Source organism: Phoxinus phoxinus (assembly GCF_949152265.1).
Source record: "Phoxinus phoxinus genome assembly, chromosome: 22".
NCBI classification, from domain to species: domain Eukaryota; kingdom Metazoa; phylum Chordata; class Actinopteri; order Cypriniformes; family Leuciscidae; genus Phoxinus; species Phoxinus phoxinus.
In genome coordinates this window covers 1,993,739-2,013,936 of record NC_136897.1, presented here as the reverse complement: position 1 = coordinate 2,013,936, position 20,198 = coordinate 1,993,739, and the positions used below count along the sequence as shown (strand labels likewise).

The 20,198-nt window shown below is 46.6% G+C and overlaps 1 protein-coding gene across 1 annotated transcript in view; it reads right to left on the bottom strand.

Annotated features, from left to right (window-relative positions):
• Positions 1-6,706: 6,706 nt before the first annotated feature.
• The window catches only part of cdk4 (cyclin dependent kinase 4), a 19,317-nt gene continuing 5,825 nt past the window's right edge, over positions 6,707-20,198 (bottom strand). Inside the window, exons 3-8 of the mRNA XM_079596754.1 lie at positions 16,927-17,062; positions 16,295-16,462; positions 16,029-16,138; positions 8,903-8,953; positions 8,596-8,731; positions 6,707-7,370 (exon numbers count right to left, since the gene is read on the bottom strand). Coding sequence (XP_079452880.1) covers positions 7,296-7,370; positions 8,596-8,731; positions 8,903-8,953; positions 16,029-16,138; positions 16,295-16,462; positions 16,927-17,062 — 676 coding nt within the window. The 3' untranslated portion in view covers positions 6,707-7,295. The remainder of the gene's footprint in view (positions 7,371-8,595; positions 8,732-8,902; positions 8,954-16,028; positions 16,139-16,294; positions 16,463-16,926; positions 17,063-20,198) is intronic.

The following is a 20,198-nucleotide window of genomic DNA, read 5'->3' as shown; positions in this document are numbered from 1 at the left end:
GGCGTGGTGACGTCACGAGTCGTGACGGGAGCGTGCGTGCGGGTGCGCCCCCTGGCGGAAGAGAGGCGCCGCAGTCTCCTTATTTTCTTCTTATTTTGTATTCTTATACATTTTTTGTATGTACATCGACAAAAAAGGACTATGAACCTTTAAATATACAATAAAACAATACACAACCTTTTTTATAAAGCAAGCAAATGTTTAAAACAGATTAAAGTGCAAAAGAACTGAAGAACAATAGGTAAGTAACACTTTACAATACGGTCCCATTGGTTAAGGTTAGTTAATTAATTAAGTTGGCTAACAACGAGCAATAGCTACATTGTATACAGTTGTTATTATTTGTAAATGAATGTTAATTAATAATTATAATAAATACATCTGTTCATTATTAGTTGATGTTAGCCGACAAACAGCGCCATCTGCTGTCAGAGAGAGAAAGTGCATCTTCATTCAGCGCGTCTCATTCACTCGAGTCGTTCAGAGTTATTTCATTAATTAAATAATCGCCTTTTAAAGTGTAATAATCATATTAGGCAGTGGCCATAACGACGGTACATTAATGCTTACAACAAAAACACGGGTTGTGTTGTTATCAGTTATATGCGTGTTCTGAGATAGACATGACTTGGTTTCCCTCACTGGAACTCCTACATAACTTGTAATATTCTAAAACAACAGCAATAAATACTACAATTAGGCAATTCTAAGATTACATTCTGCATTTGTCGTGTGTACTAAAGTCTGTCTCTCATCATTAGAGCGCCACCCTCAGGCTTAATAACGCATTACAATTCTGACAAAAGTGTGTTCAAGTGTGTGCAGCCTCCATGTTACAGACAATACTGTGAGATTTTATGTTAGTTTTCTCTTAAACATAAAATAACCCGATCCTGATTGATCAAGGCATGCGACTCTTCTGACTAGTCCAATTTTCAACATCAATTTTTCATCTTGCATCAAAATCTTGTCTATTCATTGTATGCATTTGAAGTTGTGTTTTAATGTACCCAAGAGTACCTAAAATAAAAAAGTTTAATATACAGGTTTGTGGCTCTATTTCTTTTTATTAATTAAGTCAAGTCAAGTCAAGTCAAGAATATTTGTATAGCGCTTTTCACAATACAGATTGTATCAAAGCAGCTTCACAGTATTAAATTAAAATAATAATAAAACGTCCATGTTTGGTAATGCTAATCAATAGTATTATTCATTGATTAATTAAATTGAATATCCCCAACTGAGCAAGCCAAAGGCAACAGTGGCAAGGAAACGAAAAACTCCATCAGGTGACCTAATGGTGACCTATAACTCCATCGGGTGACCTAATGGTGACCTAAAACTCCATCAGGTGACCTAATGGTGACCTATAACTCCATCAGGTGACCCAATGGTGACCTAAAACTCCATCAGGTGACCTAATGGTGACCTAAAACTCCATCAGGTGACCTAATGGTGACCTAAAACTCCATCGGGTGACCTAATGGTGACCTAAAACTCCATCAGGTGACCTAATGGTGACCTAAAACTCCATCAGGTGACCTAATGGTGACCTATAACTCCATCAGGTGACCCAATGGTGACCTAAAACTCCATCGGGTGACCTAATGGTGACCTAAAACTCCATCGGGTGACCTAATGGTGACCTAAAACTCCATCGGGTGACCTAATGGTGACCTAGAACTCCATCAGGTGACCTAATGGTGACCTATAACTCCATCGGGTGACCTAATGGTGACCTAAAACTCCATCAGGTGACCTAATGGTGACCTAGAACTCCATCAGGTGACCTAATGGTGACCTATAACTCCATCAGGTGACCCAATGGTGACCTAAAACTCCATCGGGTGACCTAATGGTGACCTAAAACTCCATCGGGTGACCTAATGGTGACCTAAAACTCCATCAGGTGACCTAATGGTGACCTAGAACTCCATCAGGTGACCTAATGGTGACCTATAACTCCATCAGGTGACCCAATGGTGACCTAAAACTCCATCGGGTGACCTAATGGTGACCTAAAACTCCATCGGGTGACCTAATGGTGACCTAAAACTCCATCAGGTGACCTAATGGTGACCTAAAACTCCATCAGGTGACCTAATGGTGACCTAAAACTCCATCGGGTGACCTAATGGTGACCTAAAACTCCATCGGGTGACCTAATGGTGACCTAGAACTCCATCAGGTGACCTAATGGTGACCTATAACTCCATCAGGTGACCCAATGGTGACCTAAAACTCCATCGGGTGACCTAATGGTGACCTAAAACTCCATCGGGTGACCTAATGGTGACCTAGAACTCCATCAGGTGACCTAATGGTGACCTATAACTCCATCGGGTGACCTAATGGTGACCTAAAACTCCATCGGGTGACCTAATGGTGACCTAAAACTCCATCGGGTGACCTAATGGTGACCTAGAACTCCATCAGGTGACCTAATGGTGACCTATAACTCCATCAGGTGACCCAATGGTGACCTAAAACTCCATCGGGTGACCTAATGGTGACCTAAAACTCCATCGGGTGACCTAATGGTGACCTAAAACTCCATCAGGTGACCTAATGGTGACCTAAAACTCCATCAGGTGACCTAATGGTGACCTAAAACTCCATCAGGTGACCTAATGGTGACCTATAACTCCATCGGGTGACCTAATGGTGACCTAAAACTCCATCAGGAGACCCAATGGTGACCTAAAACTCCATCGGGTGACCTAATGGTGACCTATAACTCCATCGGGTGACCTAATGGTGACCTAAAACTCCATCGGGTGACCTAATGGTGACCTAAAACTCCATCAGGAGACCCAATGGTGACCTAAAACTCCATCGGGTGACCTAATGGTGACCTAAAACTCCATCAGGTGACCTAATGATGACCTAAAACTCCATCAGGTGACCTACTGGTGACCTAAAACTCCATCGGGTGACCTAATGGTGACCTAAAACTCCATCGGGTGACCTAATGGTGACCTATAACTCCATCGGGTGACCTAATGGTGACCTAAAACTCCATCAGGTGACCTACTGGTGACCTAAAACTCCATCAGGTGACCTACTGGTGACCTAAAACTCCATCGGGTGACCTAATGGTGACCTATAACTCCATCGGGTGACCTAATGGTGACCTAAAACTCCATCGGGTGACCTAATGGTGACCTAAAACTCCATCAGGAGACCCAATGGTGACCTAAAACTCCATCAGGTGACCTAATGGTGACCTAAAACTCCATCAGGTGACCTAATGGTGACCTAAAACTCCATCAGGTGACCTAATGGTGACCTAAAACTCCATCAGGTGACCTACTGGTGACCTAAAACTCCATCGGGTGACCTAATGGTGACCTAAAACTCCATCGGGTGACCTAATGGTGACCTAAAACTCCATCGGGTGACCTAATGGTGACCTATAACTCCATCGGGTGACCTAATGGTGACCTAAAACTCCATCGGGTGACCTAATGGTGACCTAAAACTCCATCAGGAGACCCAATGGTGACCTAAAACTCCATCAGGTGACCTAATGGTGACCTAAAACTCCATCAGGTGACCTAATGGTGACCTAAAACTCCATCAGGTGACCTAATGGTGACCTAAAACTCCATCAGGTGACCTACTGGTGACCTAAAACTCCATCGGGTGACCTAATGGTGACCTAAAACTCCATCAGGAGACCCAATGGTGACCTAAAACTCCATCAGGTGACCTAATGGTGACCTAAAACTCCATCAGGTGACCTAATGGTGACCTAAAACTCCATCAGGTGACCTACTGGTGACCTAAAACTCCATCGGGTGACCTAATGGTGACCTAAAACTCCATCGGGTGACCTAATGGTGACCTATAACTCCATCGGGTGACCTAATGGTGACCTAAAACTCCATCGGGTGACCTAATGGTGACCTAAAACTCCATCAGGAGACCCAATGGTGACCTAAAACTCCATCAGGTGACCTAATGGTGACCTAAAACTCCATCAGGTGACCTAATGGTGACCTAAAACTCCATCAGGTGACCTACTGGTGACCTAAAACTCCATCGGGTGACCTAATGGTGACCTAAAACTCCATCGGGTGACCTAATGGTGACCTAAAACTCCATCAGGAGACCCAATGGTGACCTAAAACTCCATCGGGTGACCTAATGGTGACCTAAAACTCCATCATGTGACCCAATGGTGACCTAAAACTCCATCGGGTGACCTAATGGTGACCTAAAACTCCATCGGGTGACCTAATGGTGACCTAAAACTCCATCGGGTGACCTAATGGTGACCTAAAACTCCATCAGGTGACCTAATGGTGACCTAAAACTCCATCAGGTGACCTAATGGTGACCTAAAACTCCATCAGGTGACCTAATGGTGACCTAAAACTCCATCAGGTGACCTAATGGTGACCTAAAACTCCATCAGGTGACCTAATGGTGACCTAAAACTCCATCGGGTGACCTAATGGTGACCTAAAACTCCATCAGGAGACCCAATGGTGACCTAAAACTCCATCAGGAGACCCAATGGTGACCTAAAACTCCATCAGGAGACCCAATGGTGACCTAAAACTCCATCGGGTGACCTAATGGTGACCTAAAACTCCATCATGTGACCCAATGGTGACCTAAAACTCCATCGGGTGACCTAATGGTGACCTAATGGTGACCTATAACTCCATCGGGTGACCTAATGGTGACCTAAAACTCCATCGGGTGACCTAATGGTGACCTAAAACTCCATCAGGTGACCTAATGGTGACCTAAAACTCCATCAGGTGACCTAATGGTGACCTAAAACTCCATCAGGTGACCTAATGGTGACCTAAAACTCCATCAGGTGACCTAATGGTGACCTAAAACTCCATCAGGTGACCTAATGGTGACCTAAAACTCCATCAGGTGACCCAATGGTGACCTAACACTCCATCAGGTGACCTAAAACTCCATCAGGTGACCTAATGGTGACCTAAAACTCCATCAGGTGACCTAATGGTGACCTAAAACTCCATCAGGTGACCTAATGGTGACCTAACACTCCACCAGGTGACCTAATGGTGACCTAAAACTCCATCAGGTGACCCAATGGTGACCTATAACTCCACCAGGTGACCTAATGGTGACCTAGAACTCCATCAGGTGACCCAATGGTGACCTATAACTCCATCAGGTGACCTAATGGTGACCTATAACTCCATCAGGTGACCTAATGGTGACCTAAAACTCCATCAGGTGACCCAATGGTGACCTATAACTCCATCAGGTGACCTAATGGTGACCTATAACTCCATCGGGTGACCTAATGGTGACCTAAAACTCCATCAGGAGACCCAATGGTGACCTATAACTCCATCAGGTGACCTAATGGTGACCTATAACTCCATCGGGTGACCTAATGGTGACCTAAAACTCCATCGGGTGACCTAATGGTGACCTAGAACTCCATCAGGTGACCTAATGGTGACCTAAAACTCCATCAGGTGACCTAATGGTGACCTATAACTCCATCAGGTGACCCAATGGTGACCTAAAACTCCATCAGGTGACCTAATGGTGACCTAGAACTCCATCAGGTGACCTAATGGTGACCTAAAACTCCATCGGGTGACCTAATGGTGACCTAGAACTCCATCAGGTGACCTAATGGTGACCTAAAACTCCATCAGGTGACCTAATGGTGACCTAAAACTCCATCAGGTGACCTAATGGTGACCTAAAACTCCATCAGGTGACCTAATGGTGACCTAACACTCCACCAGGTGACCTAATGGTGACCTAAAACTCCATCGGGTGACCTAATGGTGACCTAAAACTCCATCAGGTGACCTACTGGTGACCTAAAACTCCATCGGGTGACCTAATGGTGACCTAAAACTCCATCGGGTGACCTAATGGTGACCTAAAACTCCATCAGGAGACCCAATGGTGACCTAAAACTCCATCAGGTGACCTAATGGTGACCTAAAACTCCATCAGGTGACCTAATGGTGACCTAAAACTCCATCAGGTGACCTACTGGTGACCTAAAACTCCATCGGGTGACCTAATGGTGACCTAAAACTCCATCGGGTGACCTAATGGTGACCTAAAACTCCATCAGGAGACCCAATGGTGACCTAAAACTCCATCAGGTGACCTAATGGTGACCTAGAACTCCATCAGGTGACCTAATGGTGACCTAAAACTCCATCAGGTGACCTAATGGTGACCTAAAACTCCATCAGGTTAATTAACCACTCGTAAACTTATGTTCACCGTTTAAAAATAAATATAGGATTTGTATTAAATCTATATTCATTGAGTCGAATCGGGAATCAAAATCGAATCGAATTCAGAGATTGCGAATGGAAACATCTGAATCGATACCCAGCCCTAGTAAAAACGTAGAAAATTTGCATATATTACAATGTCTTTATGTAATGTCAATGTAGTGCATACTAATAGTGTTACATTTGTTGTATTTTCTTGTATACTATATGTAACATACTCTGCTTTTTTTGTTAATAAAAAACTAAAAACACTGTGTTTACACCATGTTGTTTACCGTAACTTCGAAACGACAACACTTGATGATGAAAATCTCCAGCTGTTTACATAATTATGGTAATTTCAACATGGCGTGAACAAAGCTAATGTAATTTGAAAGCTCTGTCATCACTAGATCTGATGCTTTTTAGAGCATGAAGAATAATCTAATAAAAACACACATATTTATAAATGAAAGCATTTTATTTCAGTTTGAAGGGAATGAATAGAAATCGGTGTGGACAGCTTATGGTCGCTTGGTTCGATCCCGACCGCGATCACTGACGCTAGCACTTCCTGGTGTGGAGATCCGCGAGTTTTAGCGGCCGTTCATTCGTTCTCTCAGAGGAATCAGAGGCTGGATGAGGGATAAGAGTGGAATACACCATTACACCTGCTAATGATAATGTCTCACACTGAAGAGGAAGAGAAATATGACATCTATCATCACAGGCCAACATGACACTCAAATCTTCCTCATCATCATCATCATCATCACGTACGAGACGCCACCGGCACTGAAGCCGCTCACTACAGTCACAGACATGATTAGACACACACACACACACACACACACACACACACACACACACACACACACACACACACACACACACACACACACACACACACACACACACACACACACACACACACACACACACACACACACACACACACACACACACACACGGTTGAATATTCAGTTCTTAAGGATGTGGTAGAGAAGCACTCTTGCTGGTCCCAGGCTGCAGTGCATTGTGGGATTGAAGCGCTCATTCTGTGAAGAACGGATGGTCCAGAGCGTTGAGCGCAGAGATTCGCTTCAGCGGGTCGAACGTCAGCATTTCCTGAGAAGATCAAGAGACACAGTTATTATCAGGGTTATTATTATCCTCAAATAACATTCTGTTCGTTCAAATACAGCTGATACAAAACTAAATATTAGTGGAGAAATTAAATTAAAATTAGAAATGTTGCCTTATAAACTGAAACAGGTTTAAGTTCAAGCACTAAAATTATTACCTGGAAATTAATAAATCTAAAACTTAAATAAAAAAGCTTAACTATAGACATATTTATTTCAGTTTTATTTATTTTAGTACTTCCAGTTAAATGTAAATAATAAATGTTTTGCAACCAGCTGAAATAAAATAAGTTAATTTTTAAATAAATTGTATTTAATTAGCATTAAGTTTTATGTGTGTGTGTGTGTGTGTGTCTCTTATGCTCATCAAGCCTGCATTTTTCTTATTAAAAATACAGAATTTTTTTTTTTATATTGTGAAATATTATTACAATGTTAAAATAATGGTTTTCTGTTTTAATATACTTTAAAATATATTTTTTTCCATGGTGATCAAAGCTGAATTTTCAGCATCATTACTCCAGTCTTCAGTGTCACATGATCCTTCAGAAATCAGTGTAATATGATGATCTGATCAATGTTGGAAACATTTGTGCTGCTTAATATTTTTTTGGAACCTGTGATACTTTTTTCAGGATTCTTTGATGAATAAAAAGTTAAAAAGAACAGCATTTATTCAAAATATTAATATTTGATAAGAAAAACAATAAGTCTTTACTATCACTTTTTATCAATTTAACACATCCTTACTTAATAAAAATACTAATTTATTTCAAAAAAGTAAAGAAAAAAAAATGACTGACCCCAAACTTGAAGGCTAGTGTATAATGTTACAAAGGATTTCTATTTTAAATAAATGCTGTTCTTTTTTTAAACTTTTTATTCATCAAATAATCCTGAAAAAAAATTCACAGGTTATAAAAAAAATATTAAGCAGCATATTAGAATTATAATTTTTTAAATTATAATAATATTTCACAATATTACAGTTTTTCTTAATCAAATAAAAGCAGGCTTGATGAGCGTAAGAGACTTAATTCTTAATTAAATAGTAATATGTCTAAACTTTTGCCCGGTACTGTATGGTATATATGATAATTTCACAAAAAAATAATATTTAACAGCTTTTTATAGCTCATTTACTTCGTTTTCTGTTTTTACTATGGTAAAACTTGCTGTATGTGAAGTGATATTGACTGTAAACACACCAGTAAGAGCTCCGCCCCCTTCTCGCTGATCTCGGGAACACAGTCTGTGATTGGCTGAGGGTTTTGAGGGCTGAAGTTTTGACGGGACAAAGTGACATCATTCGGCCACTCCTCTTCAGACGGCAGGCCGATCACCCTGTCAATCAACACGACTCGTTATTAATCACATGTTGTGTGTTCAGTCTCTCTCTAACACGAGTGTGTGTGTGTGTGTGTGTGTGTGTGTGTGTGTGTGTGTGTGTGTGTGTGTGTGTGTGTGTGTGTGTGTGTGTGTGTGTGTGTGTGTGTGTGTGCGTGTTTTACTCACGCAAAAATCTTCCCCAGCTGATCCACCTCTGATTCTCCACAGAAGAGCGGTCTGAAAAACCACAGAAATCACGACTAATGAACCGACTAATCGACAGACGAGAAGGATTAGACCAAACGAGCGTTAGAAAGGTCAACATTAAAGGTCATTAAGCAATGCTGCATAAACACATTCAAAAATAAGACTTTTTAAGAACTTGCACAGATAATGTTAACAGTGTATGTTTTTAAATGAATGAACGGGCTGCGGTTCACACTCCATGAGGAACACGGGAAAGAACAAGTTTAAAAATACTCAAGGCAAGATATATTCAATAAAAAATATGCATTTTTTTACCAATATATCAATAGATAGACAGTAGACATAGACAGAATTAGAGGTTGAGCAATATTAGATTTATATACAATTTAGATAATATAGTTATGTGTTCAAAGAAATCAATAACAGGATTGTGCCAATACTAGTAAAACACACTCAAAATCTCTCTCTCTCTCTCTCTCTCTCTCTCACTCACTCACTCACTCACTCACTCACTCACTCACTCGCTCTCTCACTCTAAAACACTGTCTCACTTACTCGCTCACTCGCTCACTCACTCTCACTCGCTCACTCACTCTCACTCACTCACTCTCACTCACTCACTCTCTCACTCGCTCACTCGCTTGGTCGCTCGCTCACTCACTCACTCACTCGCTCACTCGCTTGGTCGCTCGCTCACTCACTCACTCACTCACTCGCTCGCTCGCTCGCTCACTCTCACTCACTCTCTCTCTCACTCACTCACTCGCTCTCTCACTCTAAAACACTGTCTCACTTACTCGCTCACTCGCTCACTCACTCTCACTCACTCACTCACTCACTCACTCTCACTCACTCACTCACTCTCACTCACTTACTCACTCGCTCACTCGCTCGGTCGCTCGCTCACTCACTCACTCGCTCACTCACTCACTCACTCACTCACTCACTCACTCACACTCACTCTCTCTCTCACTCTCACTCACTCTAAAACACTCTCTCACTTACTCACTCTCTCACTCACTCACTCTCTCACTCTCTCACTCGCTCACTCGCTCGGTCGCTCGCTCACTCACTCACTCACTCACTCACTCACTCACTCACTCACTCACTCACTCGCTCGCTCGCTCGCTCGCTCACTCACTCACTCGCTCACTCACTCGCTCACTCACTCGCTCACTCACTCGCTCGGTCGCTCTCACTCACTCTCTCTCTCACTCACTCACTCGCTCTCTCACTCTAAAACACTGTCTCACTTACTCGCTCACTCGCTCACTCACTCTCACTCACTCACTCACTCTCACTCACTCTCTCACTCGCTCGGTCGCTCGGTCGCTCGCTCACTCACTCACTCACTCACTCACTCGCTCGCTCGCTCGCTCGCTCACTCACTCACTCACTCACTCACTCACTCACTCACTCACTCACTCACTCACTCTCACTCACTCTCTCTCTCACTCTCACTCACTCTAAAACACTCTCTCTCTCACTCTCACTCACTCTAAAACACTCTCTCTCTCACTCTCACTCACTCTAAAACACTCTCTCACTTACTCACTCTCTCACTCACTCACTCACTCTCACTCACTCTCTCACTCGCTCGGTCGGTCGCTCACTCACTCACTCACTCACTCACTCACTCACTCGCTCGCTCGCTCTCTCACTCTAAAACACTGTCTCACTTACTCGCTCACTCGCTCACTCACTCTCACTCTCACTCACTCACTCACTCTCACTCACTCACTCTCACTCACTCACTCTCACTCACTCACTCACTCTAAAACACTGTCTCACTTACTCGCTCACTCGCTCACTCACTCACTCTCTCTCTCTCTCACTCACTCACTCACTCACTCACTCACTCACTCACTCACTCTCTCACTCTAAAACACTGTCTCACTTACTCGCTCACTCGCTCACTCACTCTCACTCACTCACTCACTCTCACTCACTCACTCTCACTCACTCTCTCGCTCGCTCGCTCGGTCGCTCGCTCACTCACTCGCTCGCTCACTCACTCACTCACTCACTCACTCTCACTCACTCGCTCTCTCACTCTAAAACACTGTCTCACTTACTTGCTCACTCGCTCACTCACTCTCACTCACTCACTCACTCTCACTCACTCACTCTCACTCACTCACTCACTCACTCACTCACTCACTCACTCACTCACTCACTCACTCACTCACTCACTCACTCTCACTCACTCTCTCACTCGCTCACTCACTCGCTCACTCGCTCACTCACTCACTCGCTCGCTCGCTCACTCACTCACTCACTCACTCACTCACTCACTCACTCACTCTCACTCACTCACTCTCTCACTCTCACTCACTCTAAAACACTCTCTCACTTACTCACTCTCTCACTCACTCACTCTCACTCACTCTCTCACTCGCTCACTCGCTCACTCGCTCACTCGCTCGGTCGCTCGCTCACTCACTCACTCACTCACTCACTCGCTCACTCACTCACTCACTCGCTCACTCACTCGCTCACTCGCTCACTCACTCACTCGCTCGCTCACTCACTCGCTCACTCACTCGCTCGGTCGCTCGCTCACTCACTCTCACTCACTCTCTCTCTCACTCACTCACTCGCTCTCTCACTCTAAAACACTGTCTCACTTACTCGCTCACTCACTCTCACTCACTCACTCACTCTCACTCACTCACTCTCACTCACTCTCACTCACTCTCTCACTCGCTCACTCGCTCGGTCGCTCGCTCACTCACTCACTCACTCGCTCGCTCACTCACTCACTCTCACTCACTCTCTCTCTCACTCTCACTCACTCTAAAACACTCTCTCACTTACTCACTCTCTCACTCACTCACTCTCACTCACTCTCTCACTCGCTCACTCGCTCACTCGCTCGGTCGCTCACTCACTCACTCACTCACTCACTCACTCACTCACTCACTCACTCACTCACTCACTCACTCGCTCGCTCACTCACTCACTCACTCGCTCACTCACTCGCTCACTCGCTCACTCGCTCACTCACTCACTCGCTCACTCACTCACTCACTCACTCGCTCGCTCACTCACTCACTCGCTCACTCGCTCACTCATTCACTCACACACTCACTCACACACTCACTCACACACTCACTCACACACTCACTCACACACTGACTCACACACTCACTCACTCTCTCACTCACTCACTCACTCTCTCACTCACTCTCTCACTCTCTCACTCACTCGCTCGCTCACTCACTCACTCGCTCGCTCACTCACTCACTCGCTCTCTCACTCACCCACTCACTCACTCGCTCTCTCACTCACTCATTCGCTCACTCGCTCACTCACTCTCACTCACTCACTCACTCTCACTCACTCACTCTCTCACTCACTCTCACTCACTCACTCTCTCACTCGCTCACTCACTCACTCACTCACTCACTCACTCACTCACTCACTCGCTCACTCTCTCACTCTCTCACTCTAAAACACTCTCTCACTTACTCGCTCACTCACTCTCACTCACTCACTCACTCTCACTCACTCACTCTCTCACTCACTCTCACTCACTCACTCTCTCACTCGCTCACTCACTCACTCACTCACTCACTCACTCACTCACTCACTCACTCACTCGCTCACTCTCTCACTCTCTCACTCTAAAACACTCTCTCACTTACTCACTCGCTCACTCGCTCACTCGCTCACTCACTCTCTCACTCACTCACTCTCACTCACTCTCTCACTCGCTCACTCGCTCACTCACTCACTCACTCACTCGCTCACTCGCTCGCTCACTCACTCGCTCGCTCACTCACTCACTCACTCACTCACTCACTCACTCACTCGCTCACTCACTCACTCGCTCACTCACTCGCTCACTCACTCACTCGCTCACTCACTCACTCACTCACTCACTCACTCACTCACTCACTCGCTCACTCGCTCGCTCACTCGCTCGCTCACTCACTCGCTCACTCACTCACTCACTCCCTCACTCGCTCACTCACTCACTCGCTCACTCACTCACTCACTCACTCGCTCACTCACTCGCTCACTCACTCGCTCACTCACTCGCTCATTCACTCACTCACTCACTCACTCACTCGCTCACTCGCTCACTCACTCACTCACACACTCACTCACACTCGCACACTCACTCGCACACTCACTCACACACTCACTCACACACTCACTCACACACTCACTCACACACTCACTCACACACTGACTCACACACTGACTCACACACTGACTCACACACTGACTCACACACTCACTCACACACTGACTCACACACTCACTCACACACTCACTCACACACTCACTCACACACTGACTCACACACTCACTCACACACTCACTCACACACTCACTCACACACTCACTCACACACTCACTCACACACTCACTCACACACTCACTCACTCGCTCACTCTCTCACTCACTCACTCACTCGCTCGCTCACACACTCACTCACACACTGACTCACACACTGACTCACACACTCACTCACACACTCACTCACACACTCACTCACACACTCACTCTCTCACTCTCTCACTCACTCACTCACTCACTCACTCACTCACTCGCTCGCTCGCTCACTTACTCACTCACTCACTCGCTCTCTCACTCACTCACTCACTCGCTCACTCACTCGCTCGCTCACTCACTCACTCACTCACTCACTCACTCACCCACTCACTCACTCACTCGCTCGCTCACTCACCCACTCACTCACTCACTCACTCACTCACTCGCTCTCTCACTCACCCACTCACTCACTCGCTCTCTCACTCACTCACTCACTCACTCGCTCACTCGCTCGCTCGCTCACTCACTCACTCACCCACTCACTCACTCACTCACTCACTCACTCTCACTCACTCTCTCACTCACTCACACTCACTCACTCACTCGCTCACTCTCTCACTCTCTCAACTCACTCACTCGCTCACTCACTCGCTCACTCACTCGCTCACTCGCTCGCTCACTCTCTCACTCTCTCACTCTCTCACTCTCTCACTCACTCACTCACTCACTCACTCACTCGCTCACTCACTCACACACTCACTCACACACTCACTCACTCGCTCACTCTCTCACTCACTCACTCACTCGCTCGCTCACTCACTCACACACTCACTCACACACTCACTCACACACTCACTCACACACTCACTCACACACTGACTCACACACTCACTCACACACTCACTCACACACTCACTCACACACTCACTCTCTCACTCTCTCACTCACTCACTCACTCATTCGCTCACTCGCTCTCTCACTCGCTCGCTCGCTCACTTACTCACTCACTCACTCGCTCTCTCACTCACTCACTCACTCGCTCACTCACTCGCTCGCTCACTCACTCACTCACTCACTCACTCGCTAGCTCACTCACTCGCTCGCTCACTCACCCACTCACTCACTCACTCACTCACTCACTCGCTCTCTCACTCACCCACTCACTCACTCGCTCTCTCACTCACTCACTCACTCACTCACTCACTCGCTCACTCACTCGCTCGCTCACTCACTCACTCACTCACCCACTCACTCACTCACTCACTCACTCACTCACTCACTCACTCACTCGCTCACTCACTCGCTCACTCACTCGCTCACTCACCCACTCTCTCACTCTCTCACTCTCTCACTCTCTCACTCACTCACTCACTCACTCACTCACTCGCTCACTCACTCACACACTCACTCACACACTCACTCACTCGCTCACTCTCTCACTCACTCACTCACTCGCTCGCTCACTCACTCACACACTCACTCACACACTCACTCACACACTCACTCACACACTCACTCACACACTGACTCACACACTCACTCACACACTCACTCACACACTCACTCACACACTCACTCTCTCACTCTCTCACTCACTCACTCACTCATTCGCTCACTCGCTCTCTCACTCGCTCGCTCGCTCACTTACTCACTCACTCACTCGCTCTCTCACTCACTCACTCACTCGCTCACTCACTCGCTCGCTCACTCACTCACTCACTCACTCACTCGCTAGCTCACTCACTCGCTCGCTCACTCACCCACTCACTCACTCACTCACTCACTCACTCGCTCTCTCACTCACCCACTCACTCACTCGCTCTCTCACTCACTCACTCACTCACTCACTCACTCGCTCACTCACTCGCTCGCTCACTCACTCACTCACTCACCCACTCACTCACTCACTCACTCACTCACTCACTCACTCACTCACTCACTCGCTCACTCACTCGCTCACTCACTCGCTCACTCACTCGCTCACTCACCCACTCACTCACTCACTCACACTCACTCACTCACTCGCTCGCTCACTCTCTCACTCTCTCACTCTCTCACTCACTCGCTCACTCACTCGCTCACTCGCTCGCTCACTCTCTCACTCTCTCACTCACTCACTCACTCACTCACTCACTCACTCACTCGCTCACTCACTCGCTCACTCACTCACTCGCTCACTCGCTCACTCTCTCACTCTCTCGCTCACTCACTCACTCGCTCACTCACTCACTCACTCACTCACTCTCTCACTCTCTCTCACACACTCTCTCACTCGCTCACTCACTCACTCACTCGCTCACTCACTCACTCACTCACTCGCTCGCTCACTCTCTCACTCTCTCGCTCACTCACTCACTCGCTCACTCACTCACTCACTCACTCGCTCACTCACTCACTCACTCACTCGCTCACTCTCTCACTCTCTCGCTCACTCACTCACTCGCTCACTCGCTCACTCACTCACTCGCTCACTCACTCGCTCACTCACTCGCTCGCTCACTCACTCGCTCACTCACTCGCTCGCTCACTCGCTCACTCACTCACTCACTCGCTCACTCACTCACTCACTCGCTCGCTCACTCTCTCACTCTCTCGCTCACTCACTCACTCGCTCACTCACTCACTCACTCACTCACTCACTCTCTCACTCTCTCTCACACACTCTCTCACTCGCTCACTCACTCACTCGCTCGCTCACTCTCTCACTCGCTCACTCTCTCACTCACTCGCTCACTCTCTCACTCACTCGCTCACTCGCTCACTCACTCGCTCACTCACTCACTCACTCACAAACACTGCATTACGAGCATCACTGACTCACGTGCGTCTAAACATCTCAGCGAAGATGCAGCCGGTGCTCCAGATGTCCACAGGTGTGGCGTATGTGGTCTGAAGAAGCACTTCAGGACAGCGATACCACAGCGTCACAACCTGAGCGGAGAAACAACATCAGACGTGTGTGTGTGTGTGTGTGTGTGCCTGTGTTTGAGAGTGTGTGAGTGTGTGAGTGTATGTGCCTGTGTATGTGCCTGTGTTTGAGTGTGTGTGTGTGTGTGTGTGTGTGTGTACGAGCCACGCGTCTCTTACCACCGGTGTGAGCACCATGTGACAGCTGTAGATGCGAGCCAGGCCGAAGTCTGCCAGTTTCACCTGTCCTCTGCTCGTCACCAGGATGTTCTCCGGCTTCAGATCCCGATGGAGAACCCGATTTGAGTGCAAGAACGCCAAACCACACAGCAACTGCTGCATCAAGTCCTGCAAACACACACACACACACACACATCTGAAAATAACATCCGGTTAACTATGAAAAAATAGTCCGGAAAATACGGCAAATGTATAAATGTCTTTATTGTGGCTTTTAATCAATTTAATGCATCCTTGCCGAATAAAATATTTAGAATAAAAATTAATTATCTTACTAACACCGAACCTTTGAATGGTAGTGCACTCCTTCAAACTAGCGCAGTGCTTTCATGCTACTGTTGAATTAAATAATGATTTTTTTAAAAATGAACGGTTAGATCATCATATTTTACGCCGCAGGGTTTGACAGAAAAGCTTGGATTGACGTCTAACTTCTGTCTGAGAACTCAAACTTCCTTCACTGTACATTTACTGATGAAATCCCTGAACCACAAACAAACATTTGCACTTGATCTACATCTGGATACGCATGACTTGATGACACACATGTCTGTAACTCGAGCGAGGCTTACTCTGATCTGCTGGATAGGCAGTCCTGGCGCCGGCACTTTCTCCAGGTACGTCCTGAGGTCCTGATCCACATGTTCAAACACCAGAGTCACTTTAGTCTCCTGGTCCGTTCTCAGTGTGGCGCACACGTCCATGAGCCTGAACACACACACACACACAACACAACTACAGTCCATGAGCCTGAACACACACACAAACACACACACACACAACACAACTACAGTCCATGAGCCTGAACACACACACACACACACACACACACACACACAACACAACTACAGTCCATGAGCCTGAACACACACACACACACACACACACACACACACACACACACACACACACACAACACAACTACAGTCCATGAGCCTGAACACACACATACACACAACACAACTACAGTCCATGAGCCTGAACACACACATACACACAACACAACTACAGTCCATGAGCCTGAACACACACACACACACACACACACACACACACACACACACACACACACACACACACACACACACACACACACACACACAACACAACTACAGTCCATGAGCCTGAACACACACACAACACAACTACAGTCCATGAGCCTGAACACACACATACACACAACACAACTACAGTCCATGAGCCTGAACACACACACACACACACACACACAACTACAGTCCATGAGCCTGAACACACACACACACACACACACACACACAACTACAGTCCATGAGCCTGAACACACACACACACACAACACAACTACAGTCCATGAGCCTGAACACACACACACACACAACACAACTACAGTCCATGAGCCTGAACACACACACACACACACACACACACACACAACTACAGTCCATGAGCCTGAACACACACACACACACACACAACACAACTACAGTCCATGAGCCTGAACACACACACACACACACACACACACAACACAACTACAGTCCATGAGCCTGAACACACACACACACACACACACACAACACAACTACAGTCCATGAGCCTGAACACACACACACACACACACACACACAACACAACTACAGTCCATGAGCCTGAACACACACATACACACAACACAACTACAGTCCATGAGCCTGAACACACACACACACACACACACACACACACACACACACACACACACACACACACACACAACACAACTACAGTCCATGAGCCTGAACACACACACACACACAACACAACTACAGTCCATGAGCCTGAACACACACACACACACAACACAACTACAGTCCATGAGCCTGAACACACACACAACACAACTACAGTCCATGAGCCTGAACACACACACAACACGACTACAGTCCATGAGCCTGAACACACACACACACACACACACACAACACAACTACAGTCCATGAGCCTGAACACACACACACACACACACACACACACACACACACACAACACAACTACAGTCCATGAGCCTGAACACACACACACACACACACAACACAACTACAGTCCATGAGCCTGAACACACACACACACACACACACACAACACAACTACAGTCCATGAGCCTGAACACACACATACACACAACACTACTACAGTCCATGAGCCTGAACACACACACACACACACACACACACACACACAACACAACTACAGTCCATGAGCCTGAACACACACACACACACACAACACAACTACAGTCCATGAGCCTGAACACACACACACACACACACACACACACACACACGACACAACTACAGTCCATGAGCCTGAACACACACATACACACAACACAACTACAGTCCATGAGCCTGAACACACACACACACACACACACACACACACACACAACACAACTACAGTCCATGAGCCTGAACACACACACACACACACAACACAACTACAGTCCATGAGCCTGAACACACACACACACACACACACACACACACACACAGACACACACAACACAACTACAGTCCATGAGCCTGAACACACACACTCAACACAACTACAGTCCATGAGCCTGAACACACACACACACACAACACAACTACAGTCCATGAGCCTGAACACACACATACACAACACAACTACAGACCATGAGCCTGAACACACACACAACACAACTACAGTCCATGAGCCTGAACACACACACACACACAACACAACTACAGTCCATGAGCCTGAACACACACACACACACACACACACACAACACAACACAACTACAGTCCATGAGCCTGAACACACACATACACAACACAACTACAGACCATGAGCCTGAACACACACAACACAACTACAGTCTATGAGCCTGAACACACACACACACAACACAACTACAGTCCATGAGCCTGAACACACACACACACACACACACACACAACACAACTACAGTCCATGAGCCTGAACACACACACAGCACAACTACAGTCTATGAGCCTGAACACACACACACACAACACAACTACAGTCCATGAGCCTGAACACACACACACACACACACACACACACACACACACACACACACACACACACACACACAACACAACTACAGTCCATGAGCCTGAACACACACACACAACACAACTACAGTCCATGAGCCTGAACACACACACACACACACACAGCACAACTACAGTCCATGAGCCTGAACACACACACACAACACAACTACAGTCCATGAGCCTGAACACACACACAGCACACACAGCACAACTACAGTCCATGAGCCTGAACACACACACACACAACACAACTACAGTCCATGAGCCTGAACACACACACACACACACACACACACACACACACACACACACACACACACCACACAACACAACTAGTCCATGAGCCTGAACACACACACACACACACAGCACAACTACAGTCCATGAGCCTGAACACACACACACACAACACAACTACAGTCCATGAGCCTGAACACACACACACACACAGCACAACTACAGTCCATGAGCCTGAACACACACACAGCACACACAGCACAACTACAGTCCATGAGCCTGAACACACACACAGCACAACTACAGTCCATGAGCCTGAACACACACACACACACACACACACACACAACACAACTACAGTCCATGAGCCTGAACACACACACACACACACACACACACAACACAACTACAGTCCATGAGCCTGAACACACACACACACACACACAACACAACTACAGTCCATGAGCCTGAACACACACACACACACACACACACACACAACACAACTACAGTCCATGAGCCTGAACACACACACAACACAA